Source organism: Monomorium pharaonis, chromosome 3 (genome assembly GCF_013373865.1).
Source record: "Monomorium pharaonis isolate MP-MQ-018 chromosome 3, ASM1337386v2, whole genome shotgun sequence".
NCBI classification, from domain to species: domain Eukaryota; kingdom Metazoa; phylum Arthropoda; class Insecta; order Hymenoptera; family Formicidae; genus Monomorium; species Monomorium pharaonis.
The window spans coordinates 855383-882059 of record NC_050469.1 but is presented as its reverse complement, the minus strand read 5'-3'; the positions used below and the strand labels follow the sequence as shown (position 1 = coordinate 882059).

Below are 26677 nucleotides of genomic sequence, written 5' to 3'. Positions count from 1 at the left end.
TTGCAATAAAAATACTTTATTCTTTAATTTTTTTATATTTACTGCTATACATTTTTGTTTAGAATTTTACATTTCTCTGAAGCTATAATTATAAAAAAGACACCCTTATATCTTTTACAAACAAGTACAATGTAACTATTTTTTTTCTGAATATATATTGTGTTTATGTGAAAAAAGTAAGACTGGAATTTATAGAAATTTTCGAAAATAAAAGACAAAAGTGAGTTTTAAAAAAATTAATTTACAGGCTTAAAATAAAAGACCGTCATCTTTATGTACAATCTTTATATAATATAAAGAAAAGTTGCCAAATGCGTATCACTTAAATTATTTTGATTATATTTCGCATTTTATTTGGAATGGAAACAAACGTTGGAAATTGTGGCTTGATGTTTAAAATACCTATTATTATATGCAAACTTTTTATTAATAACAAAATGTGTTATATTTTCTAAATAGCAATCAGTTTATCAGCTCTTTTGGATTGTAACCGATAGTTTCGATCGTGATCAAAAATGATAAACTTGATGGAAATCAACGAACAAGGATAGATCTGTAGAGTCTAAATTTTTTATAGGATGTTTATACGTTCAAACAAAGAATATTCATGCGAAAGCGCAGTTTAAAAGACTAAATACAAATCAATGTGTATATTATTAAAACGTGTCGTACGTACGTTTTCGTAGTAAAGAACAGCGCGCGATGACGGAAATGCACAACAGCAGATGTGTCGTTAGCCGCGCGGACTTTTTTTCTCTTTCTCTCCCTATTAGTTGCGTGCAAGGATAAGCGACAGTGAGCAGGAGGCGAGCGATTACGTAAAGTGTGGCGGCATTTAGCCCAACTAATTGCACGAGAGCCGCGATCAAAGGGAGAGTGGCACAGCGCGCGTGCGCTCCTCGCAAGTGACGATTCTTTGACACGCGACGCCAACTTGTTAGTAACGCACGCGGCCAGCATATGTCGTCTTTTAGACAGCATTAATTCTCTCGATTTCTTCTAATATTTGCATGAGTTAATTTATACATATATCTACATATATGTCTACGCGCATAATTGATTATTTTTCCTGTAATACAAACTGTAAAATAAATCTATCCAAAATGTATGTGTGTTGTTCCCTATAACGTCCCAGATAGCACAGAGAGTTCAAAAAGAACTCAATTGTATGTCACCAACTATGTTACCAATTAAACATTTTTTTTATATATTTTTTTATAAATTGGTGATATAAAATTAAATTCTTTTTGAATCTCTGTGCTATCTGGGGTTATATGAAATACTAATAAAAATAATAAAACATATATAGCAGTATCGCATGCGTGTGACGCTTCAAGACGTACAAATTGAATCTTTATCACCGGAAACATTTTGCGGTAAGCATATTGTTCTCTTGTGAATAGGAATAGTGAAAAAACGGATAAACATTATCTAATCACGTGAAACAATAATTGGAAATTTCAATTTCACGATCACAATTCAAAAATATTTAAAAAAGCAAAAATATTAACAAATTAGTCGATAAATCTTTTTGATTGAAAAAAATGTTCTAGTACAGCGGTTGTACTATAATACAACTTAAGAGTACAGACGCGCACGCGACAAGAATAAGGGCCGCAGGATAAATTTTTGCATAACGCATGATGCATAATGCATATAAGAGAATTAATCAATAAGAATCGTCTATTTTCCTCCCCAGAATAGAAATAAAGCTTTCTGGTTGGTTAATAATTTTCTTATGCGTTATGCGTTATGCAGAAGTCTGTGCTCCTGCCCTAAACCTTTTCAGCAAATTGTATAATTTTGGATATGATGACCTCTCTTGTACCTTATGTGTACTACTATCAAATGGTGTAGAATGCTTTTAATGATTAAATCATATTGAACTATATTACATTGAATTATATTACACAGCTTTTTTAATCTTGCCCTCCTCCTTCATTCCTTAAAACTGACATTGTTACTCTTCTGCCCTCATCAAATGTCAACTTTCCTTGTTTCTCCTTTATTATTCTTTTTCCTAGCTCTTTTTACTTCTCATTTCCTTCTTTTTTTCGCGCTTATCTTCACCTTTTAACTTCCAAATCTGCTCACCTTCATTTGCGCATTCTATCTCCGCTCACTATTTTGGTCATATTCCCTCCAATTCTATCGCTTTCTTGCTTCCTCTTCTTTCTTTATTTGCTTATATTTTCTTGTTAATTTTCTAAGTTCTATCTTAATCCTGATCCCGTTTTCTCTTGTACAATTTATACATGTATAGTAACACACGCACACACACAATAAGAGAGTTTCTTATAATAATAATATACCAAATTCTTTATTTTTGTGGCAGTATATTTTTAAATTAACATTTCTTATATTTCAATAAATCCTTTATTATCTTTTTTTTACACCAAAAAGAAATTCCTTTTTGCACTATAAAAGAAATCATAATAGATTCAAAAAAGTATCTCGATAAAGTTCCATTAGAATACTATTTAAAAATAATTTAAATTGAATTCGAATAATTTTTATAGAACATAAAATGAACTTTATATGCATTACAAAAAGGACTTAGAATTGGTGACAAACAAAAGAACTTTTTTTGAACTCTTAAGAATCCTTTTGGTGCAGAAATGGATTAGAAAAAGACTTTATTTCAAAATTTGGGTATCTAAAAAAAATTCTTTTCGAATCCATCGTTGTGCTATCTAGGACTTCCATTCACACACGCCACCCTAATCAAAGCCTTTGCAATAAAATATTATAATTATATAGCTTCAACGTTTAAATTCTACAACAGTATTTGATCCATAAGCAGTTGCATAAGAAAATAGACCAATCGAATTTTTTATGCATATGTTTATGCGCTTATGCAAGTTTATATGGATATACCTTAACGCGGGGTTCCACTGTATGTGATAATTTAACACATTGTCGTTATGTTACTTGGACTTTTGTATAATGTTAAACTTATGTTATTAACTATTTTCAAGAGTTAAAATAACACAATTTATATGTAAATATATAAATTTTTAATTACATTTTATATTTTAAAATGAACAAATAAACTTTGATACTTTTCTTTTTGTAACAGTTATTATGTGTTACATGGACATATTTCTTATGTTATTAATCATAAAATTTCACTGTCTTCTCTATTGTTTGGTTTCAGCTAAAGTTTTTAATACATAAATTATGTCAATTTAATATTTTAATTGCATGAAAACTATAAACAACTACTTTTTAAATGTTAAAATATTTTATTTCAGTCACATTTAACATTAAGTATCCCAGATAACACAGAGATTTCAAAAAGAACTCAATTGTATGTCACCAATTATGAATTCTTTTTGAGATGCAAAAAGAATTCATAATTGATAACATACAATTGAGTTCTTTTTGAACTCCCTGTGCTATCTTGGATGTCAATAAAAACATTTTTAAGTTAAAATTTTGTACATATTATTTGTGTTATTTTTTAACACATTTTTGCTTTATGTTAAATTGACACAAAAATTTAACCAAGATGATTTCTTTGTTCGACACGACTGGCTAAATTTATTTTAAAAAAACTTATAACAACGACGTTTCGACCATGGTTTTTGGTCCTTATCAAGTAATAAGCATTTCAATATAAATCCACACTTAAGTTCAGTCGTTGTTTGTCCATTGCCAAGTGTTAACGTGCTTCCTGATAACGATTTGAAACTATTGAATCTAACGAATTTGACAAATAAATTTGTACGACTTTATATCTCACACGACACGCAAAAAACACATTTTCGGGCTTGTTTTGGATGCCTTAAGTGTAGATTTGTATTAAAATGCTTATTACTTGATAAGGACCAAAAACCATGGTCGAAACGTCGTTGTTATAAGAAGTTTTTTTTAAATAAATTTAGCCAGTCGTGTCGAACAAAGAAATCATCTTGGTTATTTATTTACTGGCAAAGAGAAGACTCACATACTGTTAACAAAAATTTAAGTGGATAAACTGGGACATGTGAAATGTATTAAATTTAACACAAAATTTTTTACAGTATATGCATTAATACAAAAGATTGTTGATGTTGAAAATTTGGTGTTTATTGCAGCGGTAATACATGTCTATCTCGTTGCTATACCGAACACGTGCTGTCTGGAGAGAGTCAAATGAAGCGGATGCGAAACATATCCTTCCAAAGCTAAGAATGTCCATGATACTTTCTTGAAACCAGCATTTTCTATATCCGCAACACAGTCAACATCTAAACGACAATTGCCAAATAAGGAAGGCCATATACCGCAACGTGTTAATGCTATTTGTAACCATCGTATAAAAGTGCCTTCTTTTTCTGGAACGTGTTCCACAAAGATATATTTTCCGCCCTAAAAGTTTACAACAAAAAAGGAAAAATGTATCTGCGTATACATGTTACATTTAATAACTGTGTATAACTATTTATATTTTGCAGGGTTTAAATTGAATATATAAAAAAGGGAATTATACATAATGTTATGAAAATATGAAAGGATAAGATTAATCAAATGTTGACTTGATGAAATAATATTATATATTGTTTCATATTTTGCATACAGTAGAAAAGAAGATATTATTCTTGAAAATTCTACATTATTTTTTATATTATTATTGTTTCGAGTCAATCTAGCAATATCAATAAATTTGACGACAACTTGTAAAAATATAAATTTAACATGCCGTCTGTAATTATTTCGCAAACACGATATAAAATGCATTTTGACATTATGATATAATACAAGAAAAATATATGTATACTTGTGTTTTTACATACTCACATTTTTCTTTTACAATATCATTTTCTCTTTTGTAATGAAGGCAAAAATCACATTTAATCAAAAGTTTATTGTATTTAACACGCACACACACACACACACACACAGAGAGAGAGAGAGAGAGAGAGAGAGAGAGAGAGAGAGAGAGAGAGAGAGAATTGCAACTATTAAATATAGAGCGAGTCTAAATTTTGATGTAAGCTTACAATTTAAAGTTTGCGTAAAGAAATCTTACCGGAGCTAATACCCGTCGAATTTCTTGAAGAGTAGATTGTATTGATTTAACGGAACACAGTGATCTAGTTGTCACAACTACATCCACATATCCCGTTAATATTTCCTTCAAGGAGCTTCCATCGCCCATTATTAGTCGTTCGATAATTACATGAGAAAATTGCCATGAACGATTTCCTTTGATTAGATACTCGCCTAGTTTGACATTCCAATCGACGCCGATGAGATGTGTACCCTCCGGATAAAACTGTATGTTTTCGCCTATGAAAATGCTTTATCAAATTTCTTGAATAACATATTAATTATTATATTATAATAATATTAATTTATGCCAAAAAAAATGAAAAAATTTTACAACAGTATATGTATGCATGTATATGTATATGTAAAGTCTGATTTTAGATAGATTAATAAATAGTTAATTAAACGTCATCTTATACATATATTGTACATCACTGATAAGTATTTATAAGAAAGTCTGTTTTGAGAAGAAATTGGAAAAATAATATTCACAATTTAAAATTACAGAAAAAAGCGGTTTTTATTTATTAAGGTGGTTTATGCATTTAGGTCAAATATAGATAGCCCAGAAAAAAAGACATTAAACAAAAGGTTAACGATTCTAGAATGTCTGCAAAATTTCAGACTTGTTTACCGTTTGGTTCCGGAGATATATGTATGTATATCCGAAAACTTTGCCAATTTTACATGGTGATAATAAGGAAAGATGAATCAGATTGTACATTCATGGAATATGTTCATACTTCTCGACTAGATGAACGAATAAAAAACCCAGATAGCACAGAGATTCAAAAAGAATTCAATTGTATGTCACCAATTATGAATTCTTTTTGAGATGCAAAAAGAATTATTTTTATAAAAAAATATTCAAAAAGAATTCATAATTAATGACATAATTGATGACATATAATTGAGTTCTTTTTGAATTCTTTGTGCTATCCGAGAACTTTGTAATCAATACAATAAAAATTTTTAAAGATACTAACACGACACTAAACTGATTAACCGTACCGTATATAAATAAAGTGTATATAAAAAAATTTTTTGACAAACTTTCGGCAACTTTTGACACGACACGAGAGTCATGGCGAACGTTTTGAATGACTGTTTGGCAACGTTGCATATGTCAACTGACGCACAAGGCGCATCTCGTATGGAAAGGAACTATTGAGAACTATTAAGAACTATTCAAATTTTTATAGTTACTATTCAATTTCTGTAGTAACTTGAATAATAACTATTGGTGACTACGTGCATAAATAGTAATTGAATAGTAACTACAATTGTTGGTGAATAGTTCTGAATAGTAACTATTCGTGACTATGTAACCGAAGAGTAATTGAAAAGTAACTACGACTATTGGTGAATAATTTCAAATAGTAACTAATCGTAACTACGTAACTGAACAACAATTGAATAGTAACTACGACTATTGGCGCATAGTTCCGAATAATAACTATTTACAACTACTTACAACTATTTACTACCTAACTAAACAGTAACTGAAGAGTAACTACATGAATAGTAACTATTTGTGAGTAATATTACTAATGATTTGATAATAATTGTAAATCCAAACACATGATATTATTCTATATTTGGCTTCAAAATATTTCAAACACACGACACACACGACACATGCCACACACACACACGCGCGCGCATATATACTCTGTAAATTATAAGATTTACTTATTCATGGTAGAAATTTATTTAATAAATATTGGATTACGATTTATGTATTTTTACAATTATAAAAATTTTAATTATAAAAATTGTACATTTTGCAAAACGTATATATACTGCCCCATACAGCACATGTAGATGCTAAGAATGTTCGAAGAATATTGCAGCAGTACATTGCGTAAGTTCTGAGAACATTCGAGATACGTACTAAGAACATACTGAGTACATTCCTATTTCCGCCTTCTTCCGCTTCGTAGAATATACTGAGAATATTTTGCAGTAAATACCAAGAATATCACTAGTATCAACGTAGAACCAATGATAAAATGTGCACGGTATATTATGTTAACTGGGCATCGGGTGATAACGACGATGACAATGACAATACCCGCGTGGAAATTTCGCCTTGCATATAGCTAGATTCTGAATAGTTTTTCTAGATTTTGTCTAGCATCTGTATATGTAACTTTCTGAATCTTAGCCTCTAAACATATAATCTATCTAGAAAGTAGCTATAGTGTTTTTCGCTCCTTCCTGGCCACTGCATAAGACCAAAGATGAAGAGTTAAAATTTTATTTTTATATTTTCTCAATTTTCTGAAGCTCTATTCAAGGCCTAAGGGACTCTCTTCGAGTGGCAAAAGTGATACTACACTTTGCTGTTAGATAAACCTATTGAGCTCATTATACACATCGAGAGATAACTTGTTGCTGTGGGTGATTTTCTTTTATAAGCCTTTTGGTGTAAATTTTCTCACGAGAAGGAGAAGCGCCGTGCCCTCGCCTAGCAGCGATCTCGCGAACTACTCGCGGCTGCTGCGGAATAATGATATACATATATATGTATACAAAATAGATCTTATTACAATATTCTCACTATATTATGTACGGTATATATATTTACAGTACAGTAATCAAAATAAAGAAATTATTTCGTCATTTTTGGTAACGTTACATTTTTTGACACTAAAAATAAACTTTAAACATTAAAAGATATTTAGATTGCAAAAGTAAATTCTAAGAATGAACAAGAAATAATATACTAATTTAGATATAACAAATCCGTTCTGATAATATACGAATAATGATATATTATAGACAATATTATAAGAATATTCTCAGTACATTATATACGGTACGTATGTTCACAGTATGAGTATAGAATATTCTAATGATATCATGTGCTATGTGGGGCACATATTACACATATCTATTATAATAAATTTGTTTGGTGTGTCTGTCTGTTTGTTCGCTGTGTAACTCGAAAGCGGCACAATAACATTTACAAATTATTTTTACATCACCATCTTCACTATGAGCTAATCAAGCTGTATTAAATTTGAACCCACTAAGACTATGGCCATCCCTTGAGATGGCTTCGCTTTCTTGTTTATAATATTTACATATTCTAATATAATATATTAATGTATAATATATTATATATTATATTATTATTATTATTTAATATACAGGGTGTAACAAAAATACCTAACACAAAATACACGAGATTCTTTGTATAAAAGTGAGTAAAAAATGTTTTGTGAGTAAAAAATAAGTTATTAAGAGAACTACAAAATTTTAAGTAGTAAATTCAAACATTACTATTCATTATTATTGACGTACGCCTATAGTTACTATTCACTTTAATAGTAAACTATTGACGATTCCAATAGTAATAAATAGTAAACACCTACAGTTACTATTCACACCAATAGTAAACTATTAACGATTCCATTAGTAATAAATAGTAAATGCCTATAGTTACTATTCATTTCAATAGTAAACTATTGACGATTCCAATAGTAATGTCCAAATTTACTACTTGAAATTTCAAATAGTTCTCTCAATAGTTTTGAATAGTTATTTTTCAATAGTTTTTAATAGTTTCTTTCCGTACGGGCATGGCCTACCATTTTTGTATCCTACCATTCTTTGTTTCGTCGGAATAATCTTTGCATCGAGGCTGTTTGCTCATATTTACCAAATATATGGTTCCAACTCTAATCAAATTTGTGACATATCGCTGTTGTGATATTTTCAGTTTATAGCGACGGTTCAATGAAGAAAAACCTTACGAAATAATTAATTTAAATGTATGCTGATTTTTACATATTAAATCATTCATATTTTTTACTAATAACAATAGTTGCCTTTGTGACTTCAAAGTACACTGCAAGAACCACCTTAAATTAGAGTAAACGCATAAGATACTTTTAATATAAAAAGAAAGGAAATAAATAAAATGAAAAAAAGAAAGAGAAAGAAAAAGAGAAAAAAAAAGAGAAAGAGAGAGAGAGAGAAAGAGAAAGCTCTGAATACAATAGATAAACAATTGTTCAACCGCCCTTCTCTGTAACGAGGACAACAAAAAGATCTTAATTCTATGTCGTGATAATTTTATTCGCACCCGTTTTAACACCAATTTCGAGAATACGAATAGAACCCATAGATCGCAACATTTCGTCGTTGGAAACAATATCCTGTAGCGCTTTAAAAAGATGTTCCTTGTATGGATTAGCCAGTTCAGCGCATTCCATTTCAAATCCCACAAGATGAGTTCTGTAGGTATCTTTTTGCAACATTGGCCATTTCTTAATCGTCCAGATCACGATGTATAAAATGATTAATGCGATTATTCCGTAACTTCCAAGGACGTCACATATCCATAAGTCAATACTGCTCATTTTTACTCAACGAAATAATTTTTTTAACAAAATAATCAGCACAATTCAATATTAATTGAATCCTTCAAGTATACATGACATTGTATAATAGGTCGTTTTCGCGTATCAGTGTTGTAACACAAAAATATAGTATCTTTTGTTTTTTTTCTTTTTTTTTACACTTACAATTGATTCATCTTTTTGATCAAAAACAATGAGTACGTATCTTACATCGTGATTACCTTTTTTATTTGTAAATACGTAAAGAAATAATTTTCCGAATTTATTTTTAAAAACACACACACATGCATATTTTTATATACATTATATATAGTTTAGATAAAACATTATTGCTGCATGATTTTATTTGCGATTTTATATAATGAGATCTATATTCTGATTTATATATCTAATTTTTATATTTATAATATTCACTCAAACTTTTAATTAGTTTATATTAGGATTTTACAAGGCGTTTTATACTTCTTTACGTAAGAAGATTATTATTCTGACTGTTTACTTAATGCTGAACGGCATAAATATGTTGTCGAATCTCATTTTCAGAGACGGATCTATATTTTTGAGAACCTATAGTTAATATGTTCCAAAATTTATTTTAAATAAAAATTTGATTTAAAAATATTTATTGAAAAAGAAAGAGAAAGAGAGAGATGAGGGGGAGTATTTGTTTATTTGTTATTAAAAAACTCATCGAAAAAGAAATTTTTTAGGAAGCATTATTTTACCCCAAAATAGATACGTCGTGTTAATGTATAAAATGATATAATTAATGATTTTAATCATAAATCAATAATAAATTTGAATTCACATTTTTATTGTGCAACTAAAAGCTAACATAACAAAATAGAAAGAAATAAAAGCATTTGACATTTACGTGTGATTACAAAATACTATTAGCATGCAAAAGTCCAGAGTTTAACTTTTTGTTAGCTTTAACCGATAAATCCACTACTGTCTACGATAAGATAAGAATTAAAATTTTCTTTCTTCTCAGTATGTATAGTACAGATCAAAAGTATTACATCACCTTCAAAAATACAGGAAATGCAAATAAATTAAGTTTTCTGTTTTTTCTTTAAAATGTTTATATCAAAAAGCATAAAATAACAGCGTTAAAATAACATTTCTTCATATACGTACATTTTTCTTCATCAAAGCAACAACTTTCCTGTTTTCATAAGTAATATAATACTTTTTATCAGTACTGTAAGTTAATTTTATTCACGGTCAATTATTAACATTAATAATTTCTTATATGATTCTTTACAATAAAAAAAATTGTTCTCTTTTAAGCTTGATATCTTGAATCTGTATACATAATATGTACTTAATTTTCTCTTAATTGTATGAAGCACATTCATATTGTAATAAAATATTGTTATTATAAATTACGAACATATATAGATTATGAGATTGTGTAAAATATTAGTAATAAAATCGTAATGTTAAAAGATACGTAATTGTAATTTATTTTGTAATAATAATATAATTTATTTATGAACGTAACGTAATTTGCAAAAAAATTTTGCAAAATTGATGCAAACTTTTACTTTTGTTATCTGAATATATATATTTTAATAAAAAATCTATAAAAATTTTATGAATCAGTAACTCTTAAAGTATAATTAAAAATTCTTTTTTATATCATTAGCAAACAGATCCACAACAAGGACCTTTTTCCTTTTAGTAGTTTAACCTTTTATTGCACAAATTTATCTATTAAACATATTCTACTGAATTTTAATATATAAAGGTTTTTAAAATTGTTATTTGCAAATATTAAATAAAAATTAAAAAATAAAAATAGCATATTTAATATAGCCCGGAGGAAAAAATTATGCAAAAATTACTGCATAAAAAATTGCATATTTTTGTGCATAAATTTCTACAGATTTTTGTACAAAGTTTTTGCCTTCAGAATTTTTCTACAGAATATTTTGCAAAATTTTATGTAATGTTTTTTGAAGTTTTTTGTCTTTAAAAGAAATTTATGCAATTTTTTGTGCAATAATTTTTGCATAATTTTTTCCTACGGGGGTCGCCAAATTAAAAAAATTAACTATGCCCAGACAGCACATGTAGATTATGAGAACGATAATAGGATATTGCGAAAGTATATTGCAATATTCGTATAATATTAGAGATACGTCTGTGATATGGCGAGTATATACTCATAACGTACTATGTCCGCGTTGCCTTATCCCATAGAATTTCGCTGGCAGTTTATGAGAATATACCGAATATATCTTAAGAATGTTATACGTATGTCTAAAGTATATCTTCAGTATATTCACAATATGTCTACAGTATGTTCACATTATATGGGCTCATGCATAATGAGAGGAATAAGGAACAAGGAATTAAACATACAGAATTAGCAAGAAGAAATAAGAAGAGGAATTAATCATTTTGCACATCAGGAAGCTATCGCGAGAAATGAAGCGTAATATCTGTTGAATACGCTGGGGTGCTTTGGGAAATTATGCTCAGATAATTGTAGGTTATAACCTAAATAATATATGTATATATACAATATATATATATTATTATAGTTTACGTTACTATATTATATCTTATGTACATACCAGAGTTATCTGGGCGTAATTCCTGAGAAAACCACGTTGTCCGTGAGTTCGTGTTCGCACGTTCACACCCTACACTTCACCACGTGTCTGCATCACACGGCAGACGAAAATGCGTAACGTTACAGATCATAGATAGCGTTGACATGATTCACTTTCGATATTACGTGGATATTTTGGAAATATGTGATAGATATACATGAGATATATCATAGGATATTTTACGGATGTTTTGAGTATATTAGATATAATCTCAGTATATTCGGTAGGAGTTGCGAAGTTCAGTCGCTATATTCTAAGTTTATCTTGAGGATATATCAAAATGACATTCTACTGAGACGTTATATGAATGTTTTACGTATATTCGGTATGATCACAGTATATTACGTATGAGAGTATAATATTCGTACGATATCTGGTGCTGTCTGGGTTTAGAAGTGAGGTTATATCCCTGGTGAAAATGTAAAATCGGAGCGTAAGTCAAATGTAAAGAGAGAGTAATAGAAGCGTTAACAAACATTCTACGAAGTATAAATTGGAACAATGAAATGTAAAAGAAGTGTTAACGCGTTACATGTAACTTTGTGTTTGCTGGGACGAAGCGTAAATTGGAACAATGAAATGTAAAAGAAGTGTTAACGCTTCTTTTACATTTCATTGTTCCAATTTACGCTTCGTCCCAGCAAACACAAAGTTACATGTAACGTGCTTGTTAGTTGTAATTTCCCACTCAATAATATAATTGCAATATAACACACGTGTTATATTACAATTACATTGTTGAGTGGGAAATTACAACTAACAGGTACGTTACATGTAACTTGGTGTTTGGTGGGGTAGAATGTTTGTTAACGCTTCTATTACTCTCTCTTTACATTTGACTTATGCTCCGATTTTACATTTTTACCAGGGATATTGAGATAATTTTATCATTAAAATAAGCGTGATCACTTGCATGTTTCTTTAAATCACAGAATAATAATGTCACTATCTGAGTATAAAATACTCACGTTACTAAATGACTCAGTCTCATTTTCAAATAAATGAAAAGCAGTAAATATCTTTCCACTACCGCTTGGGAATATTTGTTATAGATCATTACAATAGATGTTGTCAGAAGGATGAAACATATATAGTTAACTTATATTTTTATAAATAAATATAAAGTTTTACAGTTTTTTAAAGTCATTTTTACATATGCGCGCGAAATAGCATGTGGAATAACTTATTAAAAAACTGTTTTTGCGCCGTTTGTATAAAATAAAATTAAAAAATTATTTAATGTCATCTTTTATAATTTTTTAGTATTGTTAATATGCCATATTGTTTCAATAAGTGTAGACATTCAATCTGACTTTAAAGTCAACATTTTTACACATTTGATTTTGCAATACATTCTAGAAATACATACGATATTCAAAGATTTCTCACTTGCTATATTAATTTACGTTTTTTTTCAAAAATTACTATACGTCCAGGATGTCCTGAATACTATTTTGGGATGTCCTGAGGACTTTCGTAGGATGTCCTGAGGACTCTCTTAGGACGTCCTAAGGACTGTCTTGGGATGTCCTGAGGATTGTTTTAGAATGTCCTGAGGACTGTCTTAGGATGTCCTGAGGACTTTCAGGATATCATTCTTAGAACATTCTGTGCTATCTAAAATGTCTGGTATTTATACAGTCATTATATTTAAGTTTATCTTCAGACATTTTGTAGCTAATGAAACTCTTTATACAATATTTTAAGAATAACGTTTTCAGCTAGAATACATATATCCTCAGGACATCCCAAGGATGTCCTCAAGACATGAGTAAAATTTCAATTTATATTAATACTATTACAGAATTTAACATTCTAAACTTACTTTAGAAGTCAAATTTATACATAAAATATTTACAATAATACAACTATTATATCCTGACAAGATCCCAGGACATCCCGGGACATATTCAGGATAATCCTGAGGACGTCCTGTGCTATCTGGGTACGTATAAATCAAGCCAAATCCGCATTCGAGTAAACATTAAGGAACAATACCACGTTTTCAGATTGAGCCTAGGCATTTTAATAAAAAAGTAGCACGGCAAAAAATTTGTGTCTGAAAAGAGCAATCTAAAAAATTTTTTTTAATTCTCGGTATGAAATTCAATTCATAAGTTGATATTAATACATAAACTTTTTAATTCTAGAAAAGAATTTTTTAAACTGTAAAAGAAATACATACAAAATATTGTTAATAATGTGCATGACTCTACATTATCGACCTCGATCAAATTTGACGAGCAGTTTAGCATCCCTTTAATGTATTGTAAAAAAAGTACATTGTGTAACAAATACAGAAAGTCGATTATTTGCAACAAATACATTTACCTGCACGAGTGGGCAATAGCCGATTCGTACAAGTTGCACATACTATTTTTTTGTTACGAGTGCATAGAAAGTGTCGGAGACAATAAAGCCCGTATCAAATTAACGATTGGGATTGAGATTGGATTGAAATTTGACGAATCAGAACAAAGTTTTTAAAACATTTGCTTAATTTACTTGCTCTGATTGGTTTATAGATTTCAATCCAATCTCAATCCCAATCGTTATCCACATAGCACAAAAATTGTAATTACATTATAGCAATATTGCTGCAATTTTGCAACCTTGTTGCAACATTGATGTAATGTAACTGCAATTTTTTTACTACATGAGTAGTCTGATACAAATTTAAGGGGTTTAAAGAAGAAGGCAGGAGGATCAGGAAAAAGAGGAGTTTGCCAAATAAAAAAACTTTATTTTTATATTATTTTTGAATAAATTAATTTGCAATAGTCTCTTTTACAGTTTAGACAATCTCCAGAGGTGTAAGTTTGCTGTCACTTTCGCGGGTAGTGTTTTGAATTTTTAATGTTGTAAATTCATCTTTACTGTCACTATAATCACCACATTTGATTGATTTTACGCGGCCTTGTTATGACCGCGATGTCTGATCTGATGTCTTCGAATGACATGAATTGACAGGTTAGTTAAGATTTAGGTTAAGTTTCCGAAAACGATGAAGCATCAGTGGTTCTTCGAGAGTTCGTAAACCATATTACCCAAGTGGCATTATTTTTATTAAAATAATATCTTTAATTTTCAATACTTAATTTAATTCCCGTAGTGTCTAATTTCCGAGAAATAAGGAAATGTCGTTAAATCTTTATCAACGTTGGTGATCCTTTAACAAGAATAAAAGAATAAAAAACCAAGTAATTGATTTGATTTTTAATAAAATAAAATTTCAAAATGGAAGAAAATTCTACACTAGAGAGAGAAAGAGAGAAAGAGAGAGAGAGAGAGAGAGAAAGAGAGAAAGAAAAGATGAGGGAAAAGAAAGGAGAAACGTTGGATAAAAACAAAAACATATCGACGTTGAAAGAACCTTCTTTGTTCTAGCCCGCCTCAAGAGTGACCATAAACAAAAAGCGTGATGTCAAGCAAATTCAGTCCGTTTAGCCGAGTACTCGTGGTACGCATACGTGCGAGCATAAATTCCATTGAAGAGCATTTCACGAGTCTATGGAGAGGCGTTTTGTTTGCGACATTAAGGCGGAGAGGAGGTTGACCGTTTTTACGGTGGTTCGTTGATTCGAGAGAATTGCTCATAGGATCAAATGCGTCTCGCCTGATCATTGTTTCTGTCTCGTGGACGCAACGATATTAATGCGTTAATACGAAACGTACCATTGTTTTTTTTCTATTTGATATACAACGTTTAATTCAGTTATCTATATCTAGATAACAAAGCACTCTGAACAAGATTGCACAAATTGGTGCTTGCTTATAATGTTAGCAATTCATTTTATAGTATGTTGTATTTATTTCAACTATTTCGAAAATCCCAGATAGCCAGTTTGGTATAATAAAGATATTAGTATCTTCCTATGCATTTATGTCGTCCGTTGTGCTGTTGTTTGCTAGCATTTGATGTCGGAAATAAAATTCTTTGCACGTTTCAAACATTATGCTAGCATTATTTAAGATCAGTGTCGAATGCTAGCAAATAACAGCACAAGGGACGACGTAAATGTATAGCAAGATGCTAACATCTTTATTAGCAACATGAGAACAATTTGTGCTCATACATACATTTGTGGCTATCTGGGATACCGACGTAACGATTAAGAGCCACCGCACAAGCTTTTTCGTAACACGTTACGTTACGTTAAGTGCTCCATAAACCTAAGTTCGTACTTAAAATTAAACTTACGTCAACGCACAAAGAAACTTTTAACGTAAGTTCTTAAGTTCTTACGTTAAAAATTTCTTTGTGCGTTGATTTAAGTTAAATTTTAAGTACAACTTAGATTCGTATGGAGTACTTAACGTAACGTAACGCGTTATGGAAGAGTTTGTGCGGTGGCCCTAAAGATAGATTGTGCTGCGTAAACTTCAAGATTACATCTACATGGATTATTCACGTTATATTTAAAATAAATTGTTCATTATTAAGTCAATTATTAATTTTATAATATTGTTATTAACGTTTATTTTCTATAGCAGCACTAAGTTTTTTTTAATAAAACTTTTATCTTTATTATACTTTTCTTATTTTCTATTTAATGTTAATATCAGTTAATATGTTAATCAAACCGCTTAATGCCCGAATCACACTAGCGTTTAACGATTGCGTTTGCGTTCGCGTTTGCCGTCTACAATTGTGTTCTAACCAATCAGAAGGCAGCTGCTTGACATTACGATTAGCGATTCTTAAGCCTTCGACACACGATACGATTTTTCATGCTAGATCGCATACGGGGCATCTTAATCATCGACATATAGAATGGACTGAGCATTGCGATGGGCAAGCGCGCGCCTGCTTTAGAGTGAGAGGTACTACACCTGAGGCCTATGTTTGTCTCTCTTGCAAGCTTCTGATTTGTTATTTCGTCCTCCTCCGTGAATGGAGGGGGACGAAATAACAAATCAGAAGCTTGCAAAAGAGACAAACATAGGCCTCAGGTGTAGTACCTCTCACTCTAAAGCAGGCGCGCGCTAACCTATCGCAATGCTCAGTCCATTCTATATGTCGATGATCTTAATACGTACGTGTCCTAAGGCCCGTTCTTTGTTTCTGCACTATTGAACTGGTGCAACAAGTTAGAATAAGACAAATATATTTTTTCTCATTCTAACTTATTGCATCAGTATAGCGGTGCAGCTACCAAGAACAAACCTCTGAAAGACCCTCACACATGAATTGACATAACCGTAACAGTAAGATTTCAACCAATCACGTACTTGATTCAGCCGGTTACGGCAGATTACGATTACGGTCGTCCAATCCGACGCGTCGAAATCTTATGTTATGGTCATGTCAATTCGTGTGTGAATCCCCTAATAGCCCTTAAGACCCTCACACATGAATTGACATAACCATAACGTAAGGTTTTGACGCGTCGGATTGGGCGACCATAACCATAACCTGCCGTAAAGGGCCTCACGCATGAATTGACATAACCGTAACAGTAAGGTTTCAACCAATCACGTACTTGAATTAGCCGATTACGGTAGGTTAGGTTATGGTCGCCCAATCTGACGCGTCAAAACCTTACGTTATGGTTATGTCATTTCATGTGTGAGGGCCTTAACCGGCTAATTCTAGAGATACGCCAATGTGCCGTTTTGGGGTAAAACCGGATATCGGATATGACGTTTTCGATGGCGGTTTATTTTGATTGTAAATGCAAGAATACAATATATATATATTTTTATTTGTAGTTATTGATATTTAATAATCGTGAACAAAATAAATATTAAACACAATATATTTAAAAAAAAAGTTTAGGCATATTTTATTAACTTTCCCATGTAAGGTTAAGTAATATAAATTGATTATTAAGAAAATATATTATTATATATAAATACATATTATGTTTATATACACATTATGTATTATAAATATAATTTAAGCATTGTATTTAGACTCGTAGAAAAATATGTGCAACCTCAGGTTTCTCTCTGATTTTATATTCTATTTGGTAGACACGTAGACACTCTGTTTTCTTTTGACAGGTGACAGGTTAGGTCGGCTAGGCTTTCTCTGTCAGTTATATCTATCTTTCTCTCTCATACTTCCGGTTATACCCCAAGCGATGGGAGCCAATCAGAAATCGTTAACGCATTGGCGAATCTCTGTTATAGTATCTCTAGCTAATTCAAGTACGTGATTGGTCGCAACCTTACTGTTACGGTTATGTCAATTCATGTGTGAGAACCTTTACGACTCCCGCACAGATTTTTGCATAACGCATAGTGCATGACGCATAAGAGAATTAATCAATCAGAATCGTCTATTTTCCTCCTTAGGATATAAATAAAGACCTTTGATTGGTTAATTCTCTTATGCATTATGCATTTTGTATTATGTAGAAGTCTGTGCGGAGACCCTTATGGCTATCACACACAAAATGACATAAGCTGCATAAGCATAGCTCTAGTTTACACCGAGCACTTGGTACGCGTATCAAGTAGTGAATTTAAGCTGATCAGCCAATGATTAAACACATTCACTAGTTATTTACTATTTGATACGCGTACCAAGTGCTTGGTGTAAACTAGAGTATAGCATAAGAGCTCTAGGCCAATAAGCAACTTATGTATATCAATATGGCAACTTTATGCTGGGAACTGATTGGTTCAACGGTCTTATGCTATGCTTATGCAGCTTATGTCATTTTGGCCGGTATTCATAGTCGGGTCTTATATTTAAGATTATCTTAAGTACTGTCTTAAGATGCCATCAACCAATCACAGAGCCGTATTAGCATCTTAAAACATTGCTTGAGACGATTTTGAAATAAGATTTGACTATGGCCTAGTTTACATCGTGCATTTGATACGCGTATCAAGTAGTGAATTTAAGCTGATCAGCCAATGATTAAACACATTCACTAGTTATTTACTATTTGATACGCGTATCAAATGCACGATGTAAACTAGGCCTATGACCTAGTTTACACCGAGCACTTGGTACGCATATTAAATAGTAAATAACTAGTGAATGTGTTTAATCATTGGCTGATCAGCTTAAATTCACTACTTGATACGCGTACCAAGTGCTCGGTGTAAACTAGGGCTACATTCCAAAATGTCCTTTCCGAGGAAAATTTTACTCGATGTAATGGGTGCGTTCGAAAATAGCTTTCGCTGGTGCTGGGAGAAAAAGTTAAGTTGGTAATATTGAGAATTTCCAACGCTGCGTTTGTTTTCTCCCAGCTGGGAGCTAGGAGTAGTTGGAGACCGATCAAATGAGTGCATTTAGCGCAAATAGCAATGAAATATTATGTCAGGCGCGATAACGTATGCATATATTTTATATAACCAAAATTTATCAGTCAATTCAAGGTAATGTTTTTTCTTTGTTTAATAATACTTAAATATAAAATAAAGTTTAACATTTATATTAATAAATAAAAAGCAAAGAATGAAAGGAACATTAAATTTTATTAATATTTTTTATTATAATGTATGGTTACCGTCTATGCCCTATAGATAGCAAAAATAGAAGGTACAACCATATGCAAATAATAGTTCGATAATTCTTCATGTATTATAACTTAATTGCTACAATGTATTCCAAATAATTTTTTATTTTTGGTATGTTTCTCCTTTCATCTTGTGTTGTTACTGAACAAGATATTTTGTAATTCTTCATCGTCGTCATCACTGTTATTAAACGATAAACTATACTAGAAAAATCAAACATGTTTTCGAGTAAAATATTCTTCAATAATAACTTTTCCATAATAATAATAATTAATGTTGATTAAATTTGTATATTCTTTTTATTGACTTTCGTTTCTTATTCAATAATACGAAAAGAAAAAGCCTGTAAATACATTATATTAAATAATTATTTATATATTCAGTAATTTTTTATATTGATTAGTTAATTTACGAAAAGTAATAATTTATAAATTTGCATTAAAAAAATATTTTATTTCAAGTAATTTGTTAAATTTTATGTTACAATCCCACATAACAATAAAAGATATTAAGAGAATTTTAATGTTCCTCTTATTTCTTGCTTTTTATTTATTAATAATGTCATTTTATATTTATTCTATTTTACATTTAAGTGTTATTAAACAAAGGAAAAGGATTACCTTGAATTTGCTAAATTTCAACAATCGTAGGTATAAGTTATATAAAATACGTGCGTACGTTAAGAAAACGAACGCAGCGTTGGAAATTCTCAATACTACCAACTTAACTTTTTCTCTCAGCACCAGCGAAAACTATTTTCGAACGCACCCAATATAGGATACGTTACGTGTACTATATATTTTGAGTAAAATTTTCCTCGGAAAGTACGTTTTGGAATGTAGCTTAGAGCTATGAATACCGGCCTTTGTGTGTAATAGCCCTTAGACTGGCTGCACACGCGATTTACATCCAATGAATGACCATCTTTCCGCTCATCTCTATATGCTGATTGGATATCGCGCATCGCGCGCGACAGAAATCGCACTAGTGTGCAGCCAATTATAGCCCTTAGAGCCATTACATACGAAATGACATAAGCTACATAAACATAGCATAAGACCGTTGAACCAATTAGCTCTCAGCATAAAATCGCCATATTGATTTACATAAGATGCTTATTGGCTTAGCGCTCTTATGCAATGCATATGCCATTTCGTGTGTGATGGCCTTTAAGGCCCCCGCACACACTTTTACATAAGGCCGGATCTACAATAGGTGTAGTAAACCTTAAGCCATAAGAAATTAACCAATCATATTTGATTATTCTTTTCACATTTAATTATAATTGGTCAGATTCTTATGGCATAAGGCTTACTCACCTATTGTAGATCCGGTCTAACGCATAACATAAATACATAAGAAATTTGATTGGTTGAATTTCTTATGCACTTTGCTTATGGACCAATCAATTTGCTTATGTACATACGTTATGCAAAGTGTGCGGGAGCCTTTAAGACCCTCACACATGAATTGACATAACCGTAACAGTGCTCTAGTTTACACCGAGCACTTGGTACGCGTATCAAATAGTAAATAACTAGTGAATGTGTTTAATCATTGGCTGATCAGCTTAAATTCACTACTTACTTGATACGCGTACCAAGTGCTCGGTGTAAACTAGAGCAGTAAGGTTTTGACCAATCACGGGGTGCATTCGTTTACGCAGCGGTTAGCGCATCCACTGCGCATCTCATCTGCCAGTCACGTGATACATTTTACCGAATGAATATCTGCGTAAACTACTGCTCGGATTGTCTTCTCCAGTTAAAAGACTAGGAAAACTAGGTTATAGTTTGTTTAAAATTTAAATATTAATTAATTTTTAAATTAAGTATTTGAATTTATTTATTTAAAAAATTCTATTTTTAGAAATCACAATGGATACAAATAATATTATTCATAGTGCAATAGAATTGATCAATGATAGCTCATCAGATGATTCTGATTTATGGACAGATAGTTCTGATGAAGAGCTACTATTGTTAAATGATGTGGTATTATGTATATTTTATTTATTAGTTTTATTAAAATTTTACAAGTTTAAATAAATAATATTAATATATATAATAAATCTAGAAGTATATATTTTTGTTTATTTTTTGTTTATAGGAACATAGACAAGTACCGAAAGTTGAAAATTTTTGCGGTATAATTTTTAGAATGCACGAAAAAACATTTCAATCGCATTTTCGTCTCACGAGAGGTTCTTTCGAAGTAAGCATATAAATCAGAAAGATTTTAATTTAAAAGCAATGCATGGTATTAATCTTTAATGTCATTGAATTGGTTAAACATAAAAAAAGATTGCAAATTTATGTAATTTATAAACCTACTTTATTTTAGATTGTTAGAAGAGCAATTGGCCCTATGCTTGAGCCTAAAAACAAAGAAGGAGGTCATCCTAATGTACCATTAGAAAAAGCAATATTGTCAACAATATGGTTATTATCAAATCAAGATTCTTTTCGAGAAGTCAGTAATCTATTTGATTTAAGCTCAAGTACTACGCATAAAATATTTCTTAATATATGCGGTGCTTTATGTAAAATTGTAAATGAGTATTTACACTGGCCAAATCTAGCAGAGTTTCAAAATAAAAAACAACAATTTAATAATCTCAGAGGACCAAATGATTTTCCAGACGTTGTGTGTGCAGTTGATGGAATGCATATCGAAATTCCAGCTCCTAACGTCGATCCTAAAAGTTATTATAATCGAAAAGGTTTCCACTCTATTATTTTACAAGGGATATGCGATGCAAAATGTCAATTTATTGATATTTTCATTGGTTGGCCTGGTGCGACTCATGATGCCAGAGTGTGGAGAGAAAGTCCTATAGGTCAGGCACTTGCAGAAGATCCAACGCTTATACCGGAAGGAACTCATATTTTAGGAGATTCTGCATATAGTTTACAACCTTATTTATTAACACCATTCCGTGATAATGGTCACTTGTCTCGGAGGCAAAAGTTGTACAATGCAAAATTAAGTTCAAAGAGAGTTGTCATTGAACAAGCATTTGGAAGACTAAGATCTAGATTTAGAAGATTAAAATTTTTAAATATGTCTCTCATGAATGAGATGAAAATAGTTGTTGTTGCTGTTTGTGTTTTGCATAATATTTGCATTAGAAATAATGATGAAACGGAATTAAGTGATGACGAACATGAGGAAGAAAACGAAAACCAGGATGAAGGCAATGCCAATCCAAATGACAATATTCTTTTAGAAGCGGCTAATGAAAAAAGAAATAGAATTGTAGAAACTTTGTGGGCGAATAGAGGAAGATAAAATAGGCGAACAATAAATAAACAAAAAAAAAATACATTAATGTTAACATGGGCCACAACTATTTCCTTATTTACTACTCAAATTTTATGCATTTATGATAACACACGATAATAAAACTTAGTTATAAATACGAATAAATTATGTCTATTTTATAATATTTGATATTTGTTTATTTTACTTTGAAGTACATCACAGGTACATCACAAACGAATAATGAGTATTATATTACTTTTAATTAAGCATAAAATGTATTATATTAGAAACATACGAATATACATATAAATGTTTTTATATAAAACAATAATTCTATTAATAACCGAATATTATTTTTTACTTAATAAAAAATATAAGAAATATCTTAATATTGTAAGAGTGTAACATTTGTCTTATATAAAACATAAATATTTTATTAAAATAAGACAAACAAAAACATAAACGAAAATAAATAAAAAACTTAAGGAGATCATACTTGACTTTGTAAAATATCATTTTATGTTAGGCGGTTTTCTTTTCATCTTTTAAGACAGCAATAAGATTATTAATCGCTTCAATTTTACTTGTAGCAATCTTTTTCTTATCTTCCCAAATCTCTTTTTTGAGTTTTAATGATTGTGATTTTTTTTCTTTCAAGAGTTGTAACATTTCTTCTTGAAATCGCGTTTTCTTTGATTGTTCTCTTTTTCTCTCTTTTGGTAAAATATTTTCTTTAACATCTATATTTTCCTTACATACATCAGTTGATTCATCCTCTGACAAGGTAAGTGTCTTTGGTTTGAAAGTTGAACCTAGTGATGCTTCTACAGGATTTACACTTTTCTTCTCCGCAAAAATTTCATGCATTTGTTCAAAGTATTTCCAAGTAATAGCACTTTCGCCCGTTCTTTTCAGTTTACTTACATTCCGATTGTAAGTAACTTGGAGATTTTTCCATTTGTTTATTAAATCACTTGCTTTTACATTGTAACCCTTTTCTTGAAAACTTTTAACTATTATATTCCAATATGGTGTCTTTCGTGTGTTTGGGTTTTCAAATTTATGATTCATATTGAGTCGTTGCTCAAGTAAAAGCTGTATCTCTGCTTCTGTCCAGTTTTCTTTAGAAACACCTAAAATTAAAACAAAAAAATTACTTATAGAACACATAAATATGTTGAAAATATCAACACTTTCAAAATTTTCTTTATATTTTTTCTTACTGGTCATAATACTAACAATTTTTCCAAAAATAAATTCCATAAAATAGAAGTTTGACAATTAATTTGATTTCCACTATGCACAGTAGAAAACAATAAACAGAAATTAAGATCCTTGGTTACTTACCTTCCGCTGATGATGAACATTTTTCCATTTTTAGTTTTTTTGGACATGACCCTCCCATATTATCCATATCATCCGTAGAACTTTGTGAAAGTGTGACAGTTGATGGAACAGTGAAAAATGGAAGTTCAGAAGTTATCGTTGATGGAATAGCAGATTGAGGACCCGAAGTTGTCGTTGTATTCAAATCGACCAAACGAAAAACTTTACAATTGTCCAAACCTATTATGATAATACACAGGAACATAAATGCAGTTATAGGCAGTATTTAAAAAAATAATAAAAACAAATAAATATTAACACCAAAACGGTTGACTAATGCAATCCTATGTGAGTTATGAGATAATTACAAATTGATCAATTTTTATAAGTAATATTACAGTATGCATTTATTATATCTATATTACCCAGCAGACATAGAACATTGCAGCAACATTGTGACAATGTTGTAACATTGTAGCAACATTACAGCAATATTGCAACATTGCCGCAATGTTCTGTGTTTGCTGGGTGGAATCTGTGATATTTGCAACTATTTTATTACATACACATAAATATATTTATTTATTATAATATTTATACATATTATAATGAATATAAATTTTTTATAATACAATAAGTATATATATAAAAAATTTATTTATTTATACCTTGGACTACTGGTGAAGTTGATTCGGATAAAAGCCTTGGAAAAATTGACGGTGTACACAAGACATTTTGAGAAAGTAATGACGGATCCAAATTCTTATCAAATTCAGGCTTCTCTTGTTTTTCTATATTTATCGTAGACGACGTCGTGTTATTAGGAATAGTTGCAGTAGAACCTGCACCTAAGATAAATTTATAAAACCACAAAAAATTATAATTTGTTTACTGCAAGTTTAAAATGGTTACGTTCAGAAAACACAACCGTTACACAGCAATTGAGTAATTTGCTTATATAATTTGTCTAAATTTAGAGATATAACAGTAAGAATCAATAATCACTGACTGCTCACTGAGCACTTGTGTTTTCTGAACATAATCAATTTTTTTAATATGTTGCGGATTGATTTTCAATTTACATTCTTAATAAATATAAATTTTTAGGTTATTTGATTACGAAACAAACACAAATTAATAAACTTTATAGCTTTTTATTATGTAATTTACCTGGTATTATTTTTAGTTTTGTAGGATCAATCTTGAGGAGTTGTTCTCCACCTTTTTGTTTTTCAATTTTAATAAAGTAACTTGACATTTTTTAAATTTTCAGGCACAATCTCACGTAAATAAGTGAAAATACGACGATGAAAATACTGCGTGATACTGCGTTTGTTTATGCAGTACTGCGAGCAGAGCATCCAAAGCAGGACCTTCGAGGTAGCTGCTCAGATGAGATGTATCACTGCGTAAACGAACGACAAACTGCGCCGCAGTAACTTTCGCAGACGAAGTAAACGAACGACAACTGCGGCAGTTACTGCATAAACGAACGCACCCACGTACTTGAATTAGCCGGTTAGGGCCACCGCACAAACTCTTCCATAAAGGGCCATCTACAATGGAGAGTCGTAGGCCGTAGCAGTAGTCGTAGAAAATGTCTCCACTTCGTATTGCTTTACTGTTTACAGCCTACAGCAGACATTGATTCAATTCATTGCGTGCTTACGATGAGCGTTGGGGCATTCGGGATTAGCTTTTGGTCGCCTTTCCTTGATGGCCGGCTTGTATGTTATTGCTACGTCGTTTTTATTCTAGACAGCATTGCCGTAGTTTTAGTGCTGTTACGGCTAAAACACTCCATTGTAGATGGCCCTTAACGCGTTACGTTAAGTACTCCATACGAATCTAAGTTGTACTTAAAATTTAACTTAAATCAACGCCCAAAGAAATTCTTAACGTAAGAACTTAAGAACTTACGTTAAAAGTTTCTTTGAGCCACCGCACAAGCTTTTTCGTAACACGTTACGTTACGTTAAGTGCTCCATAAACCTAAGTTCGTACTTAAAATTAAACTTACATCAACGCACAAAGAAACTTTTAACGTAAGTTCTTAAGTTCTTACGTTAAGGATTTCGGGCCACCGCACAAACTCTTCCATAACGCGTTACGTTACGTTAAGTACTCCATACGAACCTAAGTTGTACTTAAAATTTAACTTAAATCAACGCACAAAAAAATCCTTAACGTAAGAACTTAAGAACTTACGTTAAAAGTTTCTTTGTGCGTTGATGTAAGTTTAATTTTAAGTACGAACTTAGGTTTATGGAGCACTTAACGTAACGTAACGTGTTAAGGGCCATCTACAATGGAGTGTTTTAGCCGTAACAGCACTAAAACTACGGCAATGCTGTCTAGAAGAAAAACGACGTAGCAATAACATACAAGCCGGCCATCAAAGAAAGGCAACCAAAAACTAAACCCGAATGTCTTAACGCTCATCGTAAGCACGCAATAAATTGGCTTAATGTCTGCTGTGGGCTGTAAACAGTAAAGCAATACGAAATGGAGACATTTTCTACGACTACTGCTACGGCCTACGACTCTCCATTGTAGATGGCCCTTTACGAAAAAGCTTGT

The 26677-nt window shown here is 31.0% G+C and overlaps 3 protein-coding genes across 4 annotated transcripts; 1 reads left to right on the top strand and 2 right to left on the bottom strand.

Moving 5' to 3' along the window:
* Positions 1 to 4046: 4046 nt before the first annotated feature.
* Positions 4047 to 9692, bottom strand: LOC105831843 (methyltransferase-like protein 7A). Its single transcript, XM_012672276.3, has 3 exons — positions 9128 to 9692; positions 5015 to 5274; positions 4047 to 4353 (listed from the first exon to the last, which is right to left on the bottom strand). Exons 1-3 carry the CDS (start codon positions 9402 to 9404, stop codon positions 4093 to 4095), a joined length of 798 nt encoding a protein of 265 aa, XP_012527730.1. The 5' UTR covers positions 9405 to 9692; the 3' UTR covers positions 4047 to 4092.
* An 11460-nt stretch (positions 9693 to 21152) lies between these two features.
* Positions 21153 to 22955, top strand: LOC114254554 (putative nuclease HARBI1). Of its 2 annotated transcripts, XM_036284355.1 has the most exons (4): positions 21153 to 21292; positions 21377 to 21501; positions 21617 to 21721; positions 21851 to 22955. In XM_036284355.1, exons 2-4 carry the CDS (start codon positions 21385 to 21387, stop codon positions 22796 to 22798), a joined length of 1170 nt encoding a protein of 389 aa, XP_036140248.1. In that variant the 5' UTR covers positions 21153 to 21292; positions 21377 to 21384; the 3' UTR covers positions 22799 to 22955. The 2 variants fall into 2 exon arrangements, with proteins under 2 accessions (XP_036140248.1, XP_036140249.1); XM_036284356.1 differs by lacking the exon at positions 21377 to 21501 and having other exon boundaries at positions 21190 to 21292.
* Positions 22951 to 25599, bottom strand: LOC118644794. The gene is made up of 4 exons (XM_036284357.1): positions 25268 to 25599; positions 24766 to 24945; positions 24119 to 24337; positions 22951 to 23904 (listed from the first exon to the last, which is right to left on the bottom strand). Exons 1-4 carry the CDS (start codon positions 25353 to 25355, stop codon positions 23294 to 23296), a joined length of 1098 nt encoding a protein of 365 aa, XP_036140250.1. The 5' UTR covers positions 25356 to 25599; the 3' UTR covers positions 22951 to 23293.
* Between the last annotated feature and the right edge of the window lie 1078 nt (positions 25600 to 26677).